The sequence below is a fragment of the Monodon monoceros genome, unplaced genomic scaffold (genome assembly GCF_005190385.1).
Source record: "Monodon monoceros isolate NGI ecotype Baffin Bay Population unplaced genomic scaffold, NGI_Narwhal_1 Super_Scaffold_13, whole genome shotgun sequence".
NCBI lineage: Eukaryota > Metazoa > Chordata > Mammalia > Artiodactyla > Monodontidae > Monodon > Monodon monoceros.
In genome coordinates, this window is record NW_021703769.1 from 25280397 (window position 1) to 25303629 (window position 23233).

At 51.1% G+C, this 23233-nt stretch overlaps 1 protein-coding gene across 1 annotated transcript; it reads right to left on the bottom strand.

The window, feature by feature from the left end:
* Window positions 1-609: 609 nt before the first annotated feature.
* On the bottom strand, window positions 610-21222 carry BPIFB1 (BPI fold containing family B member 1). Its single transcript, XM_029221326.1, has 15 exons — window positions 21108-21222; window positions 18385-18520; window positions 17574-17681; window positions 16505-16654; window positions 15655-15736; window positions 12530-12593; window positions 10394-10479; window positions 9213-9392; window positions 8216-8269; window positions 7576-7734; window positions 5406-5473; window positions 4463-4508; window positions 3301-3364; window positions 2273-2349; window positions 610-727 (listed from the first exon to the last, which is right to left on the bottom strand). The coding sequence occupies exons 1-15, from the start codon at window positions 21220-21222 to the stop codon at window positions 695-697; spliced, it is 1422 nt and encodes a 473-aa protein (XP_029077159.1). The 3' UTR covers window positions 610-694.
* Between the last annotated feature and the right edge of the window lie 2011 nt (window positions 21223-23233).

Consider the following 23233-nt stretch of genomic DNA (forward strand, 5'->3'; position numbering starts at 1 on the left):
GCCCAACATCCAGGAGTTCAGGTAACAAGAGTGACAGTGACATCACCCACAGATAACATTGTTTGAGCACCTCCCACGCGCTGGGAACTGTTTTCTTTCATTTCATCCTCACCACAGCCCTCCAAGGTGGGGACTAAGATTCTCCCCATTTTACAGAGAAGGAAGCGGAGGCCCAGAGACGGGGAGCCATATTTTAGGGTCAAGCAACCACTGAGGGGTCCAGGCCAGAACTCAAATCCTGCCTCCAGAGTCACACTGTTCAGCGAGCCCCCGACCCACCACATCACCAAGATCAACACAACGTGCGTACCCACCAGAGAGGTTGTCCTACCATAGGTGGTCTAGAAGCTGACGTGGAAGGCAGGAGGGGGCAACTGGCTTTTTTATTCCTGTCGCTCAGGGAGGTGGCCAAAACCTTGGACCTTGTCCACGTGTGTTTTGATATCACCAAGACATGTCTTGGACATGGCTCAGATTGGCTCAGATGTGCCTGAACATGACCTAGATGTGGCTTGGATGTCCAGTCCCTAAGCCTGCCAGGGGCAAAATGACCCCTGAGTTGGGACAAAGACACACTCCAGACTGCAGGAGTCACAGACAAGTTTATTTATTGCAGAGAGGGCCAGTCTACAGAGCTGGCTTCCACACTTCCAGTGCAAGCCTTCACTGGGAGAGAGGAAAATGGTCTGAGGTTCTACGAGGAGGCCGGGGTGACCACAAGGGCATCCTGGAATTGAAGGAGAAAAGTCAAAAAAGTTTTTTTTAACATTCTGCCTTTTTGTGGTTTATGCTAGTTTATCCCCCACAAGGTGACTGCTGGTATTGGGGGTCATGACCTTGAACTCACTCATAAAATATTCTTGGGAGGGTCAGAGCAGGAGCATCTGTGTGTGAACAGTGACACCATGCAGGGGCCTGGGGCACAGGTAAAGTATCTGGGTGCAAAGTCTGGGATTATATAGGACTGTTGTCCCCAGGCCCAGAAGATCAACAAAACTCCCAAGAAGTTTTGGGAAATGTAGATTCCTGGCTGTATCCATTGGGCCCCAGGCAGCCAAATTTTTAACAACACTCTGCCTTTTTTGAGGAAACTAAGTGTGACGCAAGGAATGTAGCCTATTAGATTTCCCCCAACATCCTATTATGATAATTTTCAAATATACAGCAAAGTTGCAAGAATTTTATAGTGAACACTTGTATACTCATCACCTAGATTCTACCATTAACTTTTTAAAAGCCATACTTGTTTAATCTCGGATCTATCCTTTTCTTGGGGGGCCATGCTGCGCATCTTGTGGGATCTTAGTTCCCCACCAGGGATTGAACTTGGGCCCTTGGCAGTGAAAGCACGGAGTCTTAACCACTAGACCGCCAGGGAATTCCCTCAGATCTATCCGTTTATTCATTCCTTTGACTAGATTTTAAAACATATTATATTGTAAGGCTATTATAAAAAGGATATCAGTGTGCTGCTAGTCCAAAACAAATTAATAGAGCAAAACAGGAAATTTGGAAAAAGCAGATCCAAAGCGTGAAATGATACCTTTCTAACCCAAACTGCAAATGATGCTTTGCAACTTGATTAAAAAAAAAAAAAAGAGGACAGTTGCTAAATGCCGTCTAATAAGAGATACATGAAGTATACTAAGCTCCAGCCACCCAGCTGGATGGACACCTGTTGTGTCCATCCAACATGAATTAAATGCAGTATGTGTCTTAGATAAACTGCTTATATTATAATTGAATCATTGTATGTAGTTCATTAGTGCATGGCCTGTATATTTAGACATCTGCTGGTTTTATGGGTGAGGAACCTGGGCTCAGAGAGGCCAAAGGATCTGCCTGAGGGCCCCTGGCTAGAGAGAGAGGCAGAGTTAGCATTTGAACTGATCCTCTGGTCCCTGAGTCTAGACCCAGCCTAGGTATCATGCACAGTATGCTGTCATAATTCTCCATCAAAGCCAGCTGAAGCATGGAGGGTGGGCAGCTGAAAATGAGTCAAACGTCAACCTGCCTTTGAAGCCAGTTAACAAAGCCTCCTACCCTTCCCTCTGCCAGGTGGGATGACAGGTAAGATAGAAAAGGCTGGAGGTTTATGACTCCAGGCTGGGACAGCCATTCTCTTCCACTTACAGATGAGGACATGAGGCCCTGAGAGAGAAGGGACTTGCCCAAGGTCCCCCATAAGTGACCAGAGGGGCCAGGATTGGAGAGCAGCACCCACCTCCCATCCCTGGGCTCTCCCTGCGACTGTATGTTTAACCCCACTCACCTCTGTCAGAGACCACGAAGCTGCCTCAAATCCCAAGGCCTTCACCATTGACACTGAGATCCCGGTTCTTAATTTGCCTGAAATCACAAGTGTGGTCAGAGAATGGTGGGCCTGGGGTGGAATTGGGCAGCTGTGGGAGGCTCACAGTTCCTCGACGTGGCACTCCCGACTCAGACTGCCCCTTTTGCCTCTCCCTGTTCTCCAGCCCTAGCGTTCACCCAGCCTCATCTCCCCATTCTTTGTCTCCAGCCCCAGCTTCTGGCTGCTCCAAAAGGTACCCTCACATCCTCTCCTGCTCCTGCTCAAGAAACATCAGGGCCTCCCATCATCCACAACACGTGCCTATACTTTGAGATTTCTTACTCTAATAAAACAAAGACATGACAAAAGTCAGAGGTTACCAATTCTCCCCATCCCCAAGACCTGGGGCTGAACGGGAATAATTCCAACCTTTTCTCTTGGCTTCCTCCACTACTGACACAAATAACAGCCAACAACAGCAAAGGCTAAGAACTGTTGAACACTGACTGTGTCAGGCGCCCCCTCTCTGCCCCCATACAAACATCTTCTCCTTTATGCCTCTGAGGAAGGTGCTCTTATTTTCCCATTTTACAGAGGGAGAAACTGAGGCTCAGGATGATAAGGCAGCTTGTCCAAGGCCAGGCAGCCAGCAAGAAGGGGAATCGGCACTTGAGCCCGGGTCTGTCGGAGGCACATTGGGTGTGCTCTAGTTGTCTGTTTCCACCTTGTCTCTCTCCTGCTCTCAGCCCTGTGAGCCTGGGACATTGCCATGCATGCCTAGGCTCTGGCATGAGTGAAGGAATTGGGCTGGGATGCTGGAGATGGGAAAGCTTATTTCCAGGTGGGTGACCTGGAAGGCTTCCTGGAGGAGGCAGAATTAGAACTAGGCTCTGAGAATAGGTGGAAAATAAATGAAAGGGGCCCCAAATGGAGACACAGGCAGGAGAAGTAAAGCACCTGCCCTCAATGCCCTGGGGACCAGGGGGATGGACAGCAAAGGGACGCACCGTTCTCGTTTGGCAGCAGGACGGAGGCGAGGATCTTGGTGGTGAAGTCTTTCAGAAGTTCAGGCTGTGAAAGAGAAGGGGCCCCATCACCCTGGCTGAGAATCTGAAGTCCTCCCAGCCATTTTTAGGATGGGCACAGTCCCGCCCTGTGGCGAGGGCAGCTTGTGGAGATGCTGAATCTCAGGTTCCTGACTGGTCAGAACTGCAAGGGCTCCACGGACAAGACAGGCTGTGGGGGGAGGGGTGGGGCACAAACCAGGTGGCCCTAGATCCAGCAGGTAGGGGACTGGGGTACGTTTGTGGGATGCATCCCTCGCCCCCAATCTCAAGGGCTCCACCGCTCTGTTTCAGCAGAATTCTCCAAGGGAATTTCACCCTGTTTCCCGAGTTTTTGACTTCTCAAGGGAAGCCAGAAGTCCTGAATTTCATGTGGAAACCTCCCCATTAAAAAATATTTGTCGGGCTTCCCTGGTGGCGCAGTGGTTGGGAGTCCGCCTGCCAATGCAGGGGACACGGGTTTGCGCCCCGGTCCGGGAAGATCCCACATGCCGCGGAGCAGCTGGGCCCGTGAGCCATGGCCGCTGCGCGTCCGGAGCCTGTGCTCCGCAACGGGAGAGGCCACAGCAGTGAGAGGCCCGCGTACCGCAAAAAAAAAAAATTAGTCAAAAAAAAATTAAAATAACAAAACGGTGGAAAAATTTGCCCCTCTCCAAAACATAGAAACAAATACCCCACCACAGCAGAAGACAGGATTCAACCAATTTGAGATCTCTGATTCAGTCTGACTCAGGGAAACTGAGGACTGGGGGGAAGGGGCTGCCCAGGGTCACCACTGAGGTGAGTCTATATGAGCAAAATGAGATGTGAATAAAGGAGATTTGTTTCTGATTTAGGGTCAGAACTTTACAGAAGGGAAGTCTGTGTGTATCTGTGTATTTGTGAATGTGTGTATTCTCAGCTGTGTCTGGCATACAGTAGGTGCTCAGTAAACACCTGAACCAGGAGGTTGGACTTTGAGGCTGAGATCGGGGAGGCTGGCCAGCTCACCATGGGGCTGCCCGTGGGGACCTTGTTCAAAGCAAATCCTGGGCAATGTCTGCTTCTGAGATGGACTATCCTCGGCAATCCCCTGCATACCCAGGGAAAATCTGTTCATACTCACATTGAACAGGCCAATGGCTGAGTTCATCAGGTGAATCTGATCAGAGCTGCAACAGAAGATGCCCATGAGGCTGGTCCCTCGGAGTCCCATTCATTCATTCACCAACTACTTACTGAGCACCTATTGTGTACCAGACACGGTGCAGGCTCTGGATGTACAGCAGTGACCCAAATAAAATCCTTGCTTCATGGAGCTTACATTGTAATGCATGGGGGATGCAGGGGGAGATAGCAAACAAATAGTTGCCCAAAGAGCAGGCAGAAAGATCACCCCCAGGAGTGAGGACCATGGTGGACTGAGGAGCTCTTTCTCCTTCTAAAGGGGGTACCTAATTCCTAGCTCCACTGTTTGTTGCCATGTAGGAATGCAGGCCATGGCGGCCAGATATTCTGATTTGTATATGTTGGCGACTAATTTATATTAAAAAACCTAACCCTATGTGGGCTGATGAAAACACATCCATGGGCTTGATTTGTCCCAGGAGGCTCCAGTTTGCAACCCCTGAACTCCCTTTGGGGCAGCAGGAGGGTGGTGGGATGAGGGGAGGACAGGCAGGGTTGTAGGAGGCAGCGGGAGCCGTGTGCTGCTGGGCTGGGCTCCATGGGGGCTCAGCATCTGGGCATGACTGTCACTGCCACTTTCTTGATGTCCAAAATGGGCTGCCCCAGGCCGAGGGGATGGTGCTGGGCGGCCCCTTCCCGCGTGGCCAGGGTCAGCCTGCCCCGTGACTGCTGCAAGGCCATGTCCCTCTCTGCTTTCTCTCACACTCAGACCTTGACAGTAGGACAGTCCCGGCAAGACAGCCTTTCTGCCTGTCCTGAAGCAGCCTTCACTCACACCGTCACCCCAGAGGCTCAAAACACTGGGTGTTTAAAGAAACCAGTGGTCACCAGACAGGACTCATTTTCATCACCAGAATCTTCACAGTGATTTTCATGTTTACCTGATTTTGTTAAAGTTGAGCATAAGTAGGTCACCTCTGCTGTAAAACTGAGCTTCTGAGGTGGCTTCCTGCAACAAGAGAAACCCAGGCCCCATTTATTTAGAGGATGTGTCAGGTGTAGAGTGTGGGGTTCTGCAAGGAGGCTCTGGGACCAAGCTGACACCGTCTGAATCTCAGCTGTTGGCTGTGACCTTGGGAAAGGGTCTGACCTCTGTGGGCCTCAAATTCCTTCTTTATTGGGCTGGTACCTGTACCCACTCCCCATTGAAGAGACTGCACAGAGGATTACTGATCATGACAATGACGACAGTAGCCAATACACACAGAGCCCTCACTGTGTGTCAGGTGGTGTTTTAAGAGCTTTATCTGATCATCTCCTTTGAGTCTCACGACTCTCGTGAAGTGAGTCCTGTTATTACCCCATTGTAGAGGTGAGGAAACTGAGGGGCAGACAGGATGGTAAATCTTAACCGGTTATTATTATTGGAAAGGTCAGAAACTAAGCCAGGCCTCAAACGCAGGTGCCGAAGATATCCATCATCTTGACCCATGGGCTGGGGTGAGCCCAAGTGCCAGGCTCCAGCTCCAGGGCAGCTGCACCCAGAGAACAAACTTCTCCTGCAGGCCTGGGCTTGGTGACCTTTTGAAAAGTGCCTGCCATTGGCCATGGAGGGGAAGTCCCCAGGGAGTGAGGCTGGCCAGGGGCAGTCCACTTCCCCTGCTGGTTGGGGGCTCAGAGTATCCTCCCACACAGGAAATCAGGGCACTGTGCATCCTGTAGTTGTGTGAATGGTGCCCGCTGACGTGGCGTGTGGACAGCCTGCACAGGACATGCAGCGACCCTCCTGTAAGGAGAGTGTAACGTTAGCCTCCAACAACCAGGTGATGTCCAGATTCCTCGGCCTCACTGATCCAGGGCCCAACCATGAACCTTGCCTCGTCTCTTTCTTCTCCCTGTCCTCTGTAGCATGCAGCTGGTGGCCCACTCAGATCCATTTTTTGGGTGGGGTATCATTCTTCAGCTGAATGCAGCTGCTAACGGTGCCCAGCCTTCCCCTTGTCTGGGGAACTGCCCTTGCTGGAGCGGAGCGGCCTTGCTGGGAGGTTATGTTGTGCCCACTCTGGGGGCAGTTATGGCCAACAACTGAAAGACAAGGGGGAACAAAAGGCCAACCTTCTTGTTTCAGCCTGGGCTCGACTCTGTGGTGCCACCATGCTCCAGAGCTCTCTGTGGGGTGAAGCAGAAGCGAGCCTCCAGCTGAGACCACATCCTTGCTCAGTCCTTCTCCTGGGAGCTCTCCCCCAATACATCACTTTTATAAGAGTCTTTGTCTCGGGCCTGTTTCTAAGGGCCCCATCTAAGATACCTTCCTACTGGGCTTGCCCTTTGATGACTTCCAGCCCCATACCTTTACGCACAGGGTCCCCCTATATAGAAGCTCTGAGATCTGACCTGCTGGGGTTACTGCAAAAATCAATTAAGAACTTACTTGGAGCTGATTTAGTTCTGTTCATATTTCAGAAGAGGAATTACCCCTTTCCCTCTCAGCCCTGTGGTTTGGATAGAGCCAAACCCAATCCCCCACTCCTGTGTGTTTGTGTGTGTGTGTCCCAGCTCAGAAAATTTACATACTTCGTTTTTCTGGCCACACTGGTTGGTTCATGAGTGGGCATTTGACCCTAACTCAGCCAATGAGAGTCAGGTTTGGAAGTTCTGCTGGAACTACTGGGAAAGAGAAGCTTTTCCATTGGGGTTGCCAAGCGGATAGGTTATAAGCCTGATGTAGCTTGGGGGCACTTCCATGAAGGGATAACCTGCCTGAGGATGAAGGTAGCACAAAGAAAAACAAGGGAAGAGAGAAGAATGAAGATGACATAGCTTGAACACCTGGATCCAGCTATTCCTGAAGCTATCTTGACCTAGACTTTTCAGTTATATGAGCTAATAGAATTCATTTTGTGCATGTGAATTAAATTTCTGCCCAAAGATCCTGACTAATAAAGAGCTGGGCCCCCAAATCTCCTGATTCTTGGTTCAGAATTCCCTTCCCCTATCCCTCTGAGATAAAAAGAGTGGTGGAAAGGTTTAGCAAAGCAAGAGGGGTGAACAGGAACAGTGGACAGGGGTGTCCCCCAGGTTGCTGCCAACGTCTCAGACAACTGAACTCACAATGCCAAGGGTGAAGAAGGGGCGGTAGGCTTCACTGGTGGCAAATACTTCCAGCATGATCAGTTGGGCCACCTTGGCATTGCCCTGGTCCACAAGGAGCTCTGGGGTCTCCTGAGTCAGGATCTTCACGATTTGTGTGCGCCCCAGCTGATTTGCTGCCTGAAAGGACATCAGACCCACATGTGACCTCCCAAGTGCCTCACCATGGCCTGCCGGCCCCATGCAGCCCCATGTGGTCTGGCCACTGTCAACCTTCCTGGACTCCCTGCTTCCTCAGATCTTGGAATAGACTGTTGCTCTCCCCATCTCACAGCCTTTGGTTTTGCGTCTCCCTATATCTGGAATACTTTTCCCTTCAGGGAAGCCCTTCCTAATCTCCCAGACTCTATCAGTAGTGCTCTCATAACCCCTAGAATCTGTCCTTTGTCACCACACTTGTAACTGAATTATTATCTGTGTAATTATTTGATTCAGGTCAAACTGTCCTGTTAGAGTGAAATATCCGTGAGGACTGGGACCAGTCTGTTACAGTCACCAGTGCTCGAAGGACAGAGCAGTTCCACACGTACTTTACTCCCCAGAGGCCAGTAGACAGACCACAGCAAACACCCTTCAGGCTGCAGATGGCAAATGGACCAACCTTTTCACTGATCACCTTGATGCTTGACTTCAGCCTGCGGGCCGTCTCAGGAAGCTAAGGAAGAGAGGAAGCCAGAGCAGGTCCACTGACGGGGAGAGGGGAGACACACCTCCAGCAGCCCCACTGCTGGGATCCCCCAAACCCCAGAAAAGCTGGGAGGACCTGGTGGTCCAGTGCACATGTCTGTCCCTGGTGGGAAACATCCCCTATGTCAGCGGCTGTGGAGAATGAAGTCCCCGCCGGCCTGGACTTTTATTGTGGGTTGGTGGTGCTCGTGGGTCTGTGGGCGGCTGGCTCCCTGTTCTCAGAGGACATAGAGAATCAACCGAATTCTTACTGTAGTCATGAATGTGGTTGCTGGTGACCACTCCCCTTTTCTTATCATCCCAGGCCCTCACCCTGACTTCTAATCCCCGAGATTTTGGTGATCTGTTGTCTGTCAGCTGATCTGAAGTCCTGTCCCACTCCCCTAACTTTGGGCCAACCCTATCCCCTTCTGGGCCTCGATTTCCCCATCGGTCACCCCGGTGAGGTGGCACACTCCAGTTGACTAGGGGTGGTTTTCTGCTGTGCTGGGTTGATCAGGATTCTGCGGCTGTGTCAGCATCCAGGGTCAACAGGAAGGAGGGCCCCGAGAGATTAGTGATGTCTGCCGTGGGTCCTGCAGTGGACGGCGGTGGTGCAATCACCATCCCAGGGCCAGTCAGAATCTAAAATGCCCTTTGGACAGGCCTGTTATTTGGTAGAGGAAGCAGGCGTTTCAGGTTCCAGGAGAACTAGGACTGGTGATGGATGTTACAGGGAGGTTTTCAGCTTTGGAGTTATATTTCAGAGGCAGGGTCTGTTCGAGAAGGGAGTGAGCTCTCCATCACTGGAGGTATGTAAGCTGAGCCTGACAGATGGTGCCTGCTTAGGGGTCCTTGTGTCCCCGTTGATTCAGGAAATCCCCATAATGCGGCAGAGGTGGCTTCACGCTCTGTCCCATGCTGAGGCTTACCACATAGTCCAACAGGACAATGATTTCTTCTGGAGGGAGCAAGGCAGCTACTGCAGCATTCACCATATCCTTCCTCATGGTGAGGCTGAAAGGGCTGTGGTATAGGGAGGGCAGATTCAGGGAATCCACACTGTCATTGAACAGCTTAGTCACCTTTCCTTCCGAGTCCACCAACTTGGCCTAAGGAGACACAGAGCAGAAAGTTGTCTGGGAACTTTAACTCCACGACGTATCCAGTAATAACCTAGAAGGAAATGACACCATTCAGCTTGTTTCCCTTTTTGCATTTGCTGCCAGGAAACTCAGTCTGGCGTTCAGTGCTTTGCTGTAGATGATGACTTATCTCAGGTGCCTAGCAACATCTACTGCACTTGCACCCCTCAGGTAATCTCTGATTTTTAAAAAATCTAGATGTCTTATGTGGCATTTAGGTTTCAATTTCTCAGATACCTCACAAACACTTTAGATGAAGGGAAAATTCAAGACTGCAACAGAACGGATGGAAATGTTTGATGCTGCTGTTTTCCAAGGATTCATGAAAACTGGTCTGAGATTCACGCTCCGTTGCTTGAACTGGTCCCTGAGGGTGTCCAGCCCCAGTGTGGGTGGGAGGCTCCACATTTTATAGAGAACTGATGGTTACTGGTTTCTTGCCAGGCCCCATGCAGCCTCATTTCTTCCTCTCCTTGGTGACCATTGTTATTACATTTTACAGATCAGGAAATTGAGGCTTAGAGGGGTGAAGAAACTTGCCCAAAGTCACACACCAGGGAGCTGTGGAGCTGGGAGAGAAACTTAGGTCTGTGTGATCCTCAATGATGTGTCTCTATCCTGGGCTCTTGTTCAAGGTCACCAGATATTTGAGGAATGGAAGGGGCTTGCCTGCAAGAAAGGCCAAGAACCCCACACACTCTGGACCCTGAGTGGAAAAATCAGGGTTGGAGGAAATCAGGTCACTGGGGTCCATGGTCTGTGTGTGGCTTCCAGCTGCTGATTTTTCTCCATCAGAATGGTTTACATGGGACACATTCAGCCTGTTGAGATTCTTCTAAATCAGCCTGTGTGTCCTAACTGTGACTGGCGTTTTTCTCCCCTGAAACAGACCCATGGTGTCTGACCCTTGGGGGTCAGAGAAGGGCAGTGATGTCCCCACTTTCTCCTTGAGGTCCCATGACACTCACCCCCAGGATGAGATGAACAACATTATGGTCGATGGCAGGAGACATAAAGTCAAACTCCAGATGGTCAGAGTTGAGAGAAACAGGCACTGCTTAGGGAGAAGAAGAAAGTTCTGTGAGGGCGGAGGACAGTATTGGATGGGATGGTTTGGGGCTGCTTTGGGCTGGAACAGCATTATTGCATGAGGTGGAGTAAGGGGAGGGGCAGGCGTAATGATGATGTCGATAAGGACCATGATAAAAACGATGATGGGGCTTCCCTGGTGGCGCAGTGGTTGAGAATCTGTCGGCTAATGCAGGGGACACGGGTTCGAGTCCTGGTCTGGGAGGATCCCACATGCCACGGAGCAACTAGGCCCATGAGCCACAACTACTGAGCCTGCGCGTCTGGAGCCTGTGCTCCGCAACAAGAGAGGCTGCGATAGTGAGAGGCCCGCGCACTGCGATGAAGAGTGGCCCCCGCTCGCCACAACTAGAGAAAGCCCTCGCACAGAAACGAAGACCCAACATAGCAAAAATAAATTAATTAATAAACTCCTATCCGCAACATCTAAAAAAAAAATGATGATGATACTGACTGACATTTATTGAGCATATATCAAGCACCAGGTAATGTGTTAAACTTTTACATGTGTTAGCTCATGGAATCCTCACAATAACCTTAGGAAGTAGGTCCTACAATTACCCTCATTTTACAGATGGGGAAAGCAAGGCTCACAAAAGTGAAGTGACTTGCTCAAGGGCATACTGTGAAAAGATCTGAACCCAGTCGGTCCTATGCCAACGTTCTGGTTTGGAACAAAACTGACCTACTGCTTATACCTGTCTACCTCCCCCACCAGTCTGATCTGCACCACCCCCCCAGGGTCTGGGTCTGTGCTAGGGATTGCGTGCGTTTGCCTTGGGATTCCCCACTTGGCCGCCAGATGGCGGTGGCGTCTCATGTGCCCGGGCGGAAAATGGAGAGGACAAGGGAGGGGCGCAGAGGCGGGCGGGGAAGCTGGTCGTCTGTCTGCCTAGTCCTCGGGGAGGCCTCCTGCCCTGCCCCTGGGGAGCAGGGAAGCCGGACAGACTTGGGTTGGAGCCCCAGCAGCCTTGGCTAGCTTCTTCCTGCCTCTGAACCTCAGTTTCCTCATCTTAAAATGGGGATAGAGTAGTATACCTGCCTCATAGTTTGTACAGGACTGGTACCTAGTAAAAAGTTGGCTCAAATCTGAATTAAACCAGACTTGGAACTTGAAGAATTGGGTTAAAGCCTTCCCCTATCACTAATTTCCTCTGTGGACTTGGACAAATGATTTCATTTCTGAGCCTCAGTTTCCTTATCTGTGAAGTGGGGTAATGATCCACTCCACTTCATGGAGTTGTCTGAGGAGTCAGTAAGATAGTGTATATAAAATACTCAGCCCAAGGGCTTGGCCCGAAGCAGGTGCTCTATGGGTGCTGAATGCCTATTGATTCCATTCTCTTCTTTCCACTCCTCTCTGGTGGCTTTGAATGAACCTCTTCAGATCCCAAAAGAGTAGATGGTAGAATTTTCTTCTTCCTACCAATTCCCTCTCTGAGGGGTCCAAGAACTCAGAATTTCACTGTGAGTGATCTGAGGATACAATTTATTTCTTCCCTAGTAGCCCATAGTAGTCTCTGATCATCCATCCATCCATCCATCCATCTATCCACCCATCCAGCACACATCTGTAAGCACCTCTCTGTGCCAGGCAGAGAACCTGCTATGTATCTGGAACTTTCCCATAAACTTTTAAGCCTCACTAACAATTCTGTGAGGTAGGGCTGCATAAACCCCATTTTATAGATGAGGAAACAGAATAAGGAGGTTGAGTTGGCTTTTTCAAAGCCATGGAGCAAATCAGTGGCAGAACTGGGATTTGAACTTGCGTTTATCTGGGGCACCCACTGGCTCACATAGAACCTTGCACATACTGTGTGCTCATGAAGTCACAGTTGTGGTGATTTCCTGTCTGCTCATCCTGGGCAGGGATCAGATGATTCTTGTCTCACTGGCTCCTGGGCCAAGTTGCTGCTCAAGCCTGATGGGGGGAGGCCTGCCTTGGGCAGGGCCAGGGCCTGGAGGCCAGCTCAGCGGTCAAGGAGAAAGGTATGAGAGAGCGGCGCACCTACCCATCGTCAGGTTCAGGAGGTCCTCGCGCATGTCCTCAAAGGCTGCCTTGATCACAGGGCACAGCTGCAACAGCACAAATGCAGGGCCTCCATCAGCCAGGGGCCAGCACATAGCCCCACAGTGACCCATGCCCAGCCCTCCTGAGCTGAGTCCCATCCCTGTGCCCACGGCCAGCCAGATTTTCACCCATGGGATTGAGGACTCAGTGGTGCATCTACGTCCCCAGCCATCACCGCTGCTCAGAGCCTGTCACAGCCTCTGGTGTCACTTGGCATCTTTTGCAATGGTTTGTCCCTTGCCCTGTGTCCAGGGTGTGCCTATCCTGTCAGCTGTCCTCCCCTCAGACTCATCGTGTTCACAAGAGCCCACGTTTCCATAGGAGGGAAATGGAGAATGCATTCCTTCATTCACTTCTTGAGTCAACACTAGGTACTGACTTCCTTCCACGTGTCAGGTTAGAATACAGGCCAGCAAGACAGACCCAACCAGACTTGCGAACAATCTCTGTGGGTTTCTAGCTCCAACATATCTCTTTGCCCCCCAAACTCTTCTCCCCTCAAAATTGCAGCAGTTCTCAGCAGGGGAGGATTTTGTCTCCCAAGAGACATTTGGAAATTTCTGAAGGCATTTTCAGTTGTCACAGTTTAGGGGGAGTGTTACTGGCATCTAGTAGGTGGAGGCCAGGGATGCTACTAAACATCCCTCAATGCACAGGACAGCCGCCACAACAAAGAATTAGGGGGCCCAAATGTCCATAGTGACAACCTCTGGCCTGAGCTGTTCTTCTTGGGCAGGAAGTTAAACAATTGACTTACTTGACCATGGGGCCCAAACGCCTTGTTCTCTGCTCTAGGCAGCCTGTTTTCCAGGGCAGTGCTCTGAGATTTTGTCATTTTGTCTTAGGTACAATTTCCCCAGTGAAGAAACTTCTGATTGACCACCCATTGCTACTCTCGAGAAATGACAATGCACTTTGACGAATGTTAATTTTTCCTATGAAAATCCTGTTCCCTGCTCCAGCTGCTTTGCCAACCCTGAACCCAGGAAGGATGGAGGAGTTGAGCTCAGAGACTCCCAGCATTCACTGCCTGTTCCTCATGGGAAGGGTGTCGCTGGCACCCTCTGCGTCTCCTCCCACAATTCCCCTTCCTTCAGTTCCACCCCTGGGTCTCAACCCTGGCTACATATTAGAATCCTCCTCTGGGGCAGCTAGGATCCTCTGGGATACCAGGGCCCCACCAGGCCAATTAAATCTGAATCTTTCAGGCCGAGCCCTGATATCAGTATTTTAAAAAGCCTTCCCAAGAGGTTCTGATGTGCATTTGGGATTGGGACCCACATATTTACACTGAAAGGGGCATCAGCATTTTCTAGATGGGCTCCTGCCAGATTTAAACATGCTGCGCCTTTTTCCCTTCATGCCAAGTAAAATATTCATAGGACTGCAGTTTCAAATCCAGTGATTCATGGTGGGAAACCATGATGATTAATGGAATGCCAGTTTTCTCAAATTGTTCACTTTATTTGGCTTTTCACCCTTAAAAACAGATATCATGCAAAGAACATTTTATAATCCCAAGTTCTTGCCATCTTTTCTAGTGGAAGACACATCTTTAGCTATTAAAGTATAATGCCAGTTAAAATATGATTTTGCTGGAGGCTGGGAAAAAATTTCCAGCTGGGCTCTACTTTAAGAAACTTCCACCTTTAAATAGAAAAAAAAATTTCTTAAGAGAAAAAGTACCTCACATAAGTAAAGCTAAGTTTTACAGAATTATTTACTTTCAAAGTCCTTTCAGAAGGCTCTCTGGAATGGTTTTAAGAAGAATTAAATACGGTGCAGCTATTAAAATAGTTATGATTATCATACAACGGCATAGGAAATAGACATACTTTAGAGGATATCAAATAATATTGATGTCGAGTGCAGCCACATAAAAATCTGAGTGCATGTGGATGGAGATTTGGAAAACAACATGCAAAAGAACAAATAACCGCCAAGTTAAGGTTGAAGGATTATGGGTATTTTTTTCCCAAAAGTTTTGGTTATAATAGTGTGTTTTCCATTCAAAAAAGATTTTTTATTAAAAATGTATTAATTATTTGACAGGGTGTTTTTATTATTTATTTATTTCATTTTGGCCATGCAGTGCAGTGTGGCATGCAGGATCTTAGTCCCATGACCAGGGATCGAACCTGCGCTCCCTGCAGTTGAAGCGTGGAGTCTTAACCACTGGGCTGCCAGGGAAGTCCCTGACAAGGTGTTTTTAACCCCAGGAGAATCACTGTTGTGAACACGTCTTGGAATTTACAGTGAAAATCAATGGTCACGGTGGATGAATCCAACTTATAGAGTTTTAGTTTACCTGTGACATTGAAGGGACATATAAAATGAGATGGATTCGTGTTTATGAATAAGAAACATAAGAAAAATAAGTGCAACAAGACCTGGTGGGTGACAAACCCCTGATGACACAACCAGGATGGTGTGAGGCCCTGGTGCGCTCGAGCCAGCTTGGACCAATTTACGAGGGCCAACTGTTAAATTTTTAGGAATATCTGAGCTTGGTGCTAAACCTGACATTATTAAAAATTAAGTTGTATAAACTTACAATTAAATAAGTTATGCTAAGATCAAAGTCAATGAAAACTCAAAACTCATTACTTCTTAATTATTTTGTTTTATTTTGCTGTTATCTATTGTTCTTAGCTTATTTACATCTATTGTATCTGCATGGTGGAAATGCCATACAAGAGTGGGCTACCAGGCATCTCTTCCTGACTCTGCTCAGTGACATCACACTAGTAGCTTGAAATTGGCAATGGAAGGGGTGTTTACATCAAGGAAATCAGTAAATGTTACAAATCAGAGCTCCCTTCCTTCAACCAACCCCTCCTGAGTCAATTGTGAGCAATTTATCAGCACATCACTGTTCAAGGTCCCCTGGCTGACTTTGGGGAGTTTCATTACCTTGATCTCAAGAATCCACTGCTGAAAGAGTGACCCAAGCCCAGAAGCTTCCCACTCAAGGAAACACAGGTCCCTTAGCACCAGCGTGCAGTTCCATCCCCAACCACAGGGGGAGCAAGCTTCACAGGCCAGAGAGACTCTGATTCCACTTACCTCGCTTTTCACCAGTTTGGGCAGGGCTGGCACCAGGAGGCTTATGACCTTGTCAGCTAAGGAGTTGAGCAGGAAGGAGTGCCTTCCCAAGAGGAGAAGAGGAGAGAGATGAGGCAGGGTCAGAGATGATCACCCCTCCCCTGTTTTACAGAAGGGGAGACTGAGTCCAGAGGAGGAAGGAACTTGCCCAAGGCACAGGGCCTATTAGAAACAAGGCTGGGGTAGACCCTGAGCCTGGTGTAGACAGTGGCAGACAGTTCTCAGGGACAGGGCCTGGGGCTTGTCTTTAGGAATTCGTGCTGGACACTGGGATGAGGGCAGTTGGCATCCCCCCCATTCTCCTGCTAAGGAGAGATGGAGGGAAGCACCATGTCTTTGAGCATCTTTTGCGTGCCCTGCCCTCAGCTGAGTGCTTAGCGCTGCTGCCCTGTTAATCCTCTCACTGTGGCCTGGAAGGTGAGGCATGGGGAGGTGACTTGCCCAGCGTCACCTGGACAGTAAATGAAGGAGACACGTTTGCCTGACTCCACAGTTTATACCCATGGCTCCACCCTAGTCTACCTGTGTGGTTTGAGGGGCCTAGGAAAGAGCCTCCTCTCCACCTTCAAAAGTTTGCCCCAATTTCTGGCATGATGCCTGAAATCCCATCATTATCACTTCACCCTTGATATCTTGAGCTGTCTTTGACATCACAGATTTCCTGGAGGGAGCTCCAGATCAGGAGTCAGGAGAGAGAAGTCCTTTTCTTTCTGTGGGCTTCAATGTTCTCCATCTGTAACATGGGGCCAGGGCACCACCTGGCTTCCCTCCCAGGCATGCCAGGAGCCCAGTGGGAGGAGGTCACACTCACTTGTGTAGCAGGCTGATACGCAGCCTCCCGTGGGTGCTGGAGCAGTCGCTGAGGACCAGGCGGGAGTGGTCTCTCTCGCTAGTCTCCACGTGGATGATGGCTTGGGCCTCCACCTCCATGTGCAGCTCCACAATGGTCTTGACCAGGGGCCTGGGAGTGGAGGAGCCCCATGCTGTGAACTCCATCCCAGCTTCAGGCTGGATCAAGCCAAGCCTGCTTTCCACCTCTGTCTCCTGGCTCTCACTCCTCCCTTCTCAGGCTCCTTGCTGGGTTCTCCTCATCTCCTCAACTGTTGACTTCATTGTGTCCCAGGCTCAGTTTCTGGATTCCTCTCCTGGTTTAAATCCTCTGCGTATGTCAGTAGCTTCCAAACTTATACTCTCTTCTCAAATGTCTTACAGGCATCTCAGGTTTAACATGTACAAACTGAACTATGGATCCTCCCCCGAATCCTCTCCTCTCATGATCTTCCCTGTTTTGTTTGCTGGCCACTCCATGCTACCTTGACCCCTCAATCTCCCCTCTCCTCCCGCCCCACCCCGAGCCCCCATTCAATCTGTCAGGAAATCCTGTTGTGTCCTCCGAGACATATTTGGAATCTGTCTACTTCTCACCACCTTCCTGTTCCTAAACCCCGGTCCACGCTATTATTGTCTCCTCCTGAATTATTGCAGTAGCTTCTGGATAGCCTCCCTGTCTCCACTCTTGCCCCCATACACAGCAGCCAGAGGGCTTCTTGAAGAATGTGAAATCATGTCATGTCCCTCCTCTGCTTAGAGCCCTGCACGGCTCCCATCTCGCTTGGTAAAACCAAGTCCTCACCTTGACCCACAAGGCCCTGTACGATCTGGCCCCATATGCCTACTGGGGCACCACCTCACTGCCCCCTTTCCCCGCTCTCATTCCGTTCTGTGAACAAGGCAAGTGCACTCTTGCCTGAGGGCCTTTGCACTTGCTCTTTCCTCTGCTTGGAACTCTCTTTTCCAGACACCTGCATGGAGGATGGGGGTGGGGAGAATGAGTGGAGGAAACTGTCAGGCCAGCTGTGCCTGACTGAGGGGACACTCACGTGTTGAATCCAGCTACCATGTCCAGGGGAACGTTGATCATCAGCTCCCGGCCATCATGCAGGGGTTGCACCTGCAGCTGGAGGATGCTGGCTGAGGTGACTTTCAGCCTGGATGGGACACGAGAGAGATGAGATTCATGCCTCATGTTCACTGAGCATCGTCCCCAGACCAGCTTCCCTCCATCTTTCCTGTCTCCAACCCCCCAGTGCCCAGCCAGCAGCTGGACCCAAGCCCTGTGTGCTGACTCCTCCTCAGCACGGTCTTGCCCCCATCCTTCTCCTCTCCCCTGCCCGCAACACTTCCATGGCTCCCCCATCACTTAGGAGATGAATCCAAGCTCCTGGGGCTGACTTGTAAGACCATCTGAGCCCTGGCCCTGCTGATCTCTCCCTCTTGGCCTTGGGGTCTGAGCACCAGCCACTCTGACCCTCACCTCCCCCTGCCCATGCCTTTACTCAGGCCAGTCCCTCTGCCTGGAATGCCATTTCTTCTTGTCTCCTGGTGAGCATGGAGTCATTGGCTCACCTGTCCCCTCCACTGAGAAGCATCGCCTTATCCCTTCACCCTCCCACACCAGGTGACCTTCCTCTGAGGTCACCCCCCTTAGGGTTGCTGGGTCACTCTCTTATGGTTATTGTTACTCCTCTGGGAGCCTCTGAGGGAGAGGCTTTGTTTGAGCCATCCTTCACGGTCAGGCACAGAGCTGATACCAACCAATGCTTGTTGACCGATTGATTGAGCATGCAAAGCGTGTCCCGGGCAGATGTGTGGGCAAAGAGCTAGCTCCCGACTTGGTTCTGCTCCACTTACCGGATGATATGCTTCAGGATGGACCTCACCAGGCTGCTGAATATGCCCCCGGCCGACTCCTTCTTCATGGCACTGAGCAGCGGCAGCTGCCGCAGGGTGTTGATAGCATCGTGATCCTTCAGTTTCTGTGTCAGCCCTGGAGACAGATCCCAGGGATTAGGGTCCAGCAGGTGGGGCGAGAAGGATGGCTTGGTGGGGGCTCCAGGCTGGGAGGGGACATCACTCAGGGCTACGTGGACTGGGATATAAGGTGAGGCTATGGATGGCTCCATTCTGATCATCTCCACTGTGTAAATGTGGCCTGGAAGACGATGGTCCAGATGGGTCACTTTCACATGAAGACTGTGGCTGGGCACGGGTGGGACCATTCACACCCTTGAACATTGCCAGCCTCTGCCGGGAGTGTTGGCCAGGACACCCGGCACATGGACCTGCAACTCTCTCCCTAGCCAGGGGCAAACACTCTGGAGCCAAGAGGCAGGGAGCTCATAAGGCCTTGTTTGGGGCTGTTTTGCTGCTGAAACTCACTTGCTAATGATTCTCTGACATCCATACCCTATGGGCCTGTTGTCCAAAGAGCCCCAGGTGCTGAGTAGAGAAAGGAAGAGCCAGGACCCCTGGGTTCTGGTCACTGTTGGACTTTTTTTTCCTGACAGCTGGAGCCCATTTGACTTGTGTGCAGAGCAGGTCAGAGTGCAGGAGAGCTGATGCTCCAGAAGAAAACCTCAGCCAATGACTGACGGGAATTGGTGTATAAATACCCCAGCTCCCTCCACCCTCGGGCAGGATGACTTAGGTGTGTCGCCGCCCCGTGGGGACACGTATCCCAGAGTCCCTGTGTGTTGGTGCCTCTCAGAGACAAAGTGGGCCTTTTTGCCTGCCCTGTGACAATGGAGCTGTTCCCTGTAAATATTCCTCCTCTGCCAGCTGGCACACTGTTCAGCACTGTCAATAGAGGCTCTGGAGGGACGTGCGGGAGGAAGGAGCTTCCCCCCCTGGCCCTGGTGCTCCTCTTGCCAGACTCCAGTGGCATCACCTCCCAGAGCTTCAGGCTGTGAGTTGAGTGGACTCCCATGGGCAGCCCGTGCTGGGGGCACCCCAGCTCCCTTCCAGGCAGTTACCCAGGGACAACTTCCCAGTGAGTCAACAGCAATCCCTTTGTCCAGGGGCTGCTTCCCAAAGAAATCTATTTGCTCCTTGGCAGGCAGTTCTCTGCCAGGTGGCCTCAGCCTGCCAACCGTGGACCAGCTCTCACCCTGGACAGCTCAGGGACTTTCCCCACCATTCAAGGGGCTTCAACACACTCCTCCCATGAGTTCTGGGGAGGATTCTCTCCTCCAAGTTTCTTCATTACTTGGATTTGAGCTCCCTACTGCATCCCAATCCCTAGGGTCTCATTTGGCGTTCTCACTTTTTTTCCTTTTAGCCAATTTTCCAGTATTCCAATTCCTGCTGATAATTCTTTATACAAACCCATCCGTTGGGCTTACTATGTGGTTTCTGCTTCTGACTGGCCCTGACTAACACAGATGCCCACTAGGACTGAGCTGCAGCTCCCGGTGGTAACTGGCTTCCCCTTACCTGAGTTGCTTCCCGCTCTCTTGCAGGTATTTCCTGGGATCACCTCCAGAACAACCCACCTGCACACAGCTCCTGAACTCAGACTCTGCTGCTGGGGAACCTAAATGGCTGCTCTTCTCCAAGCTCCTTCTGGCTGAAATTCCACATGCTTGCAATCCAGTGTGGGCCCAAGGCACATATGCCTCCCCAAAGAGTGTCAAGAGCTCTCTGCTTCCCATCCCTCCTAGGGGTTCCCTCCTCTGGTTACAATGCCTGTCTGGCCCTGCAGGACCTGACCCATCCCTGCCCATCCAGATGCAGCCCAGACCCACTGCATACAGAGGATTGGTCTCTACTTGCTCCAGTGGGACCTCCAGAGCCCACTGATTTTCTCCCTCTCAGGGGACAACACTGGAGCAGTGGTTCTCAACTGGGGCAATGTGCCCTGGGAGACACTTGGCAATGTCTGGAGACATTTTTGGTGTCACAGCTGGGCCGAGGATGCTGCTAAACAGCTAGAGTGCACAGGACAACCACCCACAACAGAGGTATTTGGCCCCCAAGGTCAGCAGCGCTGAGATTGAGAAGCTGAGCTGTAGAGGCCATTAAGCTCTTGTTACTTCCTGTAACAAGAAGGTGGTTGTTACTTCCCAACAACCTAGGGAGGCGGACCCTCTTCCAGAGGAGGAAACCGAGGCTCAGGGAGTTACCAGGGCCACAGAGCTGGAGCGTGATAAAGCTGTGCCCGTGGCCCAGGTGGCCAGACTCCCAGCTGAGGGTCTTTGCTCTGGAGACTAGTTGCACCCTGGGTCTAACTCAGAAGAGGTGCTCTGGCAAAGGGGTTTAAGTGAGAGCAGCCGGAGAGGCAGTTGCATCATCGCATGGAGTGGCCGCACACCCCTTCTGCAGGCCACGGGACCTCAGAGTAGTGTGTTTTGGAATCGTGGAATTTAAGAAGAAGGGGATCTTGGAATCATGGACTCTTGAGGATCGTAGACACTCCCAAATTTTGTAACTCACCCAATCAAGTCTCACCCAAGACCTGGGATCCCAACAATGCCCTGCATACCCCCAGTGATGGGGAACTCTCTCCCTCCTTTGGAGGGCTGCTTTACCTGCCCCCTTGCGTTATGGTGGTGAGGCCTTGGGCGGCCAAGACTTACTTTGTTTGATGACTTCTGGGCCGAGGCTGAGAACCGCAGGAGGGCTGAGGGTGGCTCCCACCAGATTGGCTGCCAGCAAACCACAGAGGAAGGTGAAGGTCCGTGGGCTGGCCATCTTCTTGGGGGTGGGCAGGTGGCCCATGGCACAACCTGGGGTGAGCATAGAGGGCCCTGTTAGCTGGGCAGAGAGACCCAGGCCAGGCCCACCACGCCTGGTGACTTGGGGCATGGAGTCCAGGAGAGGCTGTTTAGTGAGATGGTCAATAGAGTGGGCTCTGGAGCCCTACTGGGTCTCTGTGTCCTTAGACAATCAACTTAACCTCTCTGTGCCTCAGTTTTCTCATCTGGAAAATGGGTATCATAACCACTACTTCATGGAGTCGGGATTAAATGAGTTAATATCTAGAAAGCATTTAGCACAGTGCCTTTCGCATGGCAAGCACTTGGAAGATATTAGCTATTTTCTTACAAGACAAAACAGTGCTCAGGACAAAACACTTCTGCTTCTTCAGTTCCCCAGCCAACTTCACTTCCTGGGGTTCCCCTCTTGCTTTACAAATTTCCAGTCTTTCCAAGCTGCTTGAAGTTCCCAGGACTTACCTCGCTCTCTCCTGTGTGTGTGTTTGCCCTGCTCTTCCGGCTTCCTTATCTGCCTGCTGAACTCCTGTTCATTCTTGAAAACTGCTTACGTGTCCCTTTCTCTGTAAAGCTTTCCCTCTCCTGCAACCAGAGAGCCTGGACCACACTTGGAGAAATGTCACCCTGGGGGCTGGTATGTGCCCAGGACCGGAAGTTTGGGGGCCGGAGGGAGATGAGAATTCAGGTAAGATGCAAAGTGGTAGGAAAGCTCTTTGCTTAATTCATAAAACTCAGTGGTTTGAGGAGGGAGGAGGTGGCTGTTTGGAGCCAGGAAGAGAAAGGCAGAAAGAGAGAGGAGAGGCCCATGGGTGCCTCCTGGGAGAGGAGCTTGGGGTGTCCTGGCTCCTGGGCTGCTCTGTCCCCGGCAGGGTGTGGAGCATCAGCAGCTATAACCTCATCCTGAGCTCGCCAGCCTGCACCCTGGCTCTGACCCCAAGCACCCTTCTGCCTCCTATGGGCGGTCCTGCTTGGAGGGACGGAGGATCCTGACCCAGAGACCTGGGCTCTTGCTTGGCTCAGCACCCGGGTTTCTTGTTGCCTCAGACAGACGCGGCATCTGGATGACAAGTGTCTTCTGTGAGCTGGCGCGGTGCGAGCTCTCTGACGCCCTTGCAGTAACGCTTCAATATCTGTCTTCCTGACCAGGCCAAGGGCTCCGGGAGGAAGGGTTGGGTCTACCTGCACCCCACTGTGTCCCCACCAGCCAGCCTAGTTCCTGGCACACAGTGGGTGTTTAGTAAGTAAATGGCTGCTGAATGAATGAATGGCCCCTGGGAGCCCTGGAATAGTGGGAGAATGTGAGCCTGCTAATCTGGGAAGGTCTGGGCCACGAGGACCCCTGTCAAGTCATAGGACCCTCATCCCTGAGTCTCAGGAGACCTGAGGGTGGAGGAGAAATATCGTGGGCCTGGGAGTCAGCCAGACCTGAATTGGAGGCCTGCCTCTACCACTTGCTGTGTGATCTCAAGCAAGTGACTCACCCTCTCTGTCTTAGTTTTCTCATCTATAAAGTAAGGGGTAATAGTAATAATACTTACATGACAGGGTTTTTGGGAGGATTAAGTAGGACCTTCCCTTTGCGGCCCGGCATGCCGCAAGCACTCAATGAGTGTGAGCCGTTACTCCGATGATGGGAGTTATTATCGCTAATACTAGGGTCAGAAGGAGCCACCCTGCAGTCAGAGTCAGAAGACAGCGGTGACGCCCTGCCTGCACCCTGCTCTTTTACCCGGGAAGCCCCTGGCCCCACCCCACTGTCTTTTTCTTTCAAATACCTTGATTCTCTTTTGCCTTCATTATCGATTCACACCCCTCTGTCCTCTTCTGATCAGAGGTGCTCAGGGAAGCAAGAGGATGGTAGCCTCCCCTCTTGTGGAAAATTGTCTCCTCTACAAATCCAAGCACCATACACATACCCACCACGTTGCACCTCACCTCTTGGCCTTTGCCTATGCTGTTCCTTTTGCATGAGATACCTTTCTCTCTTC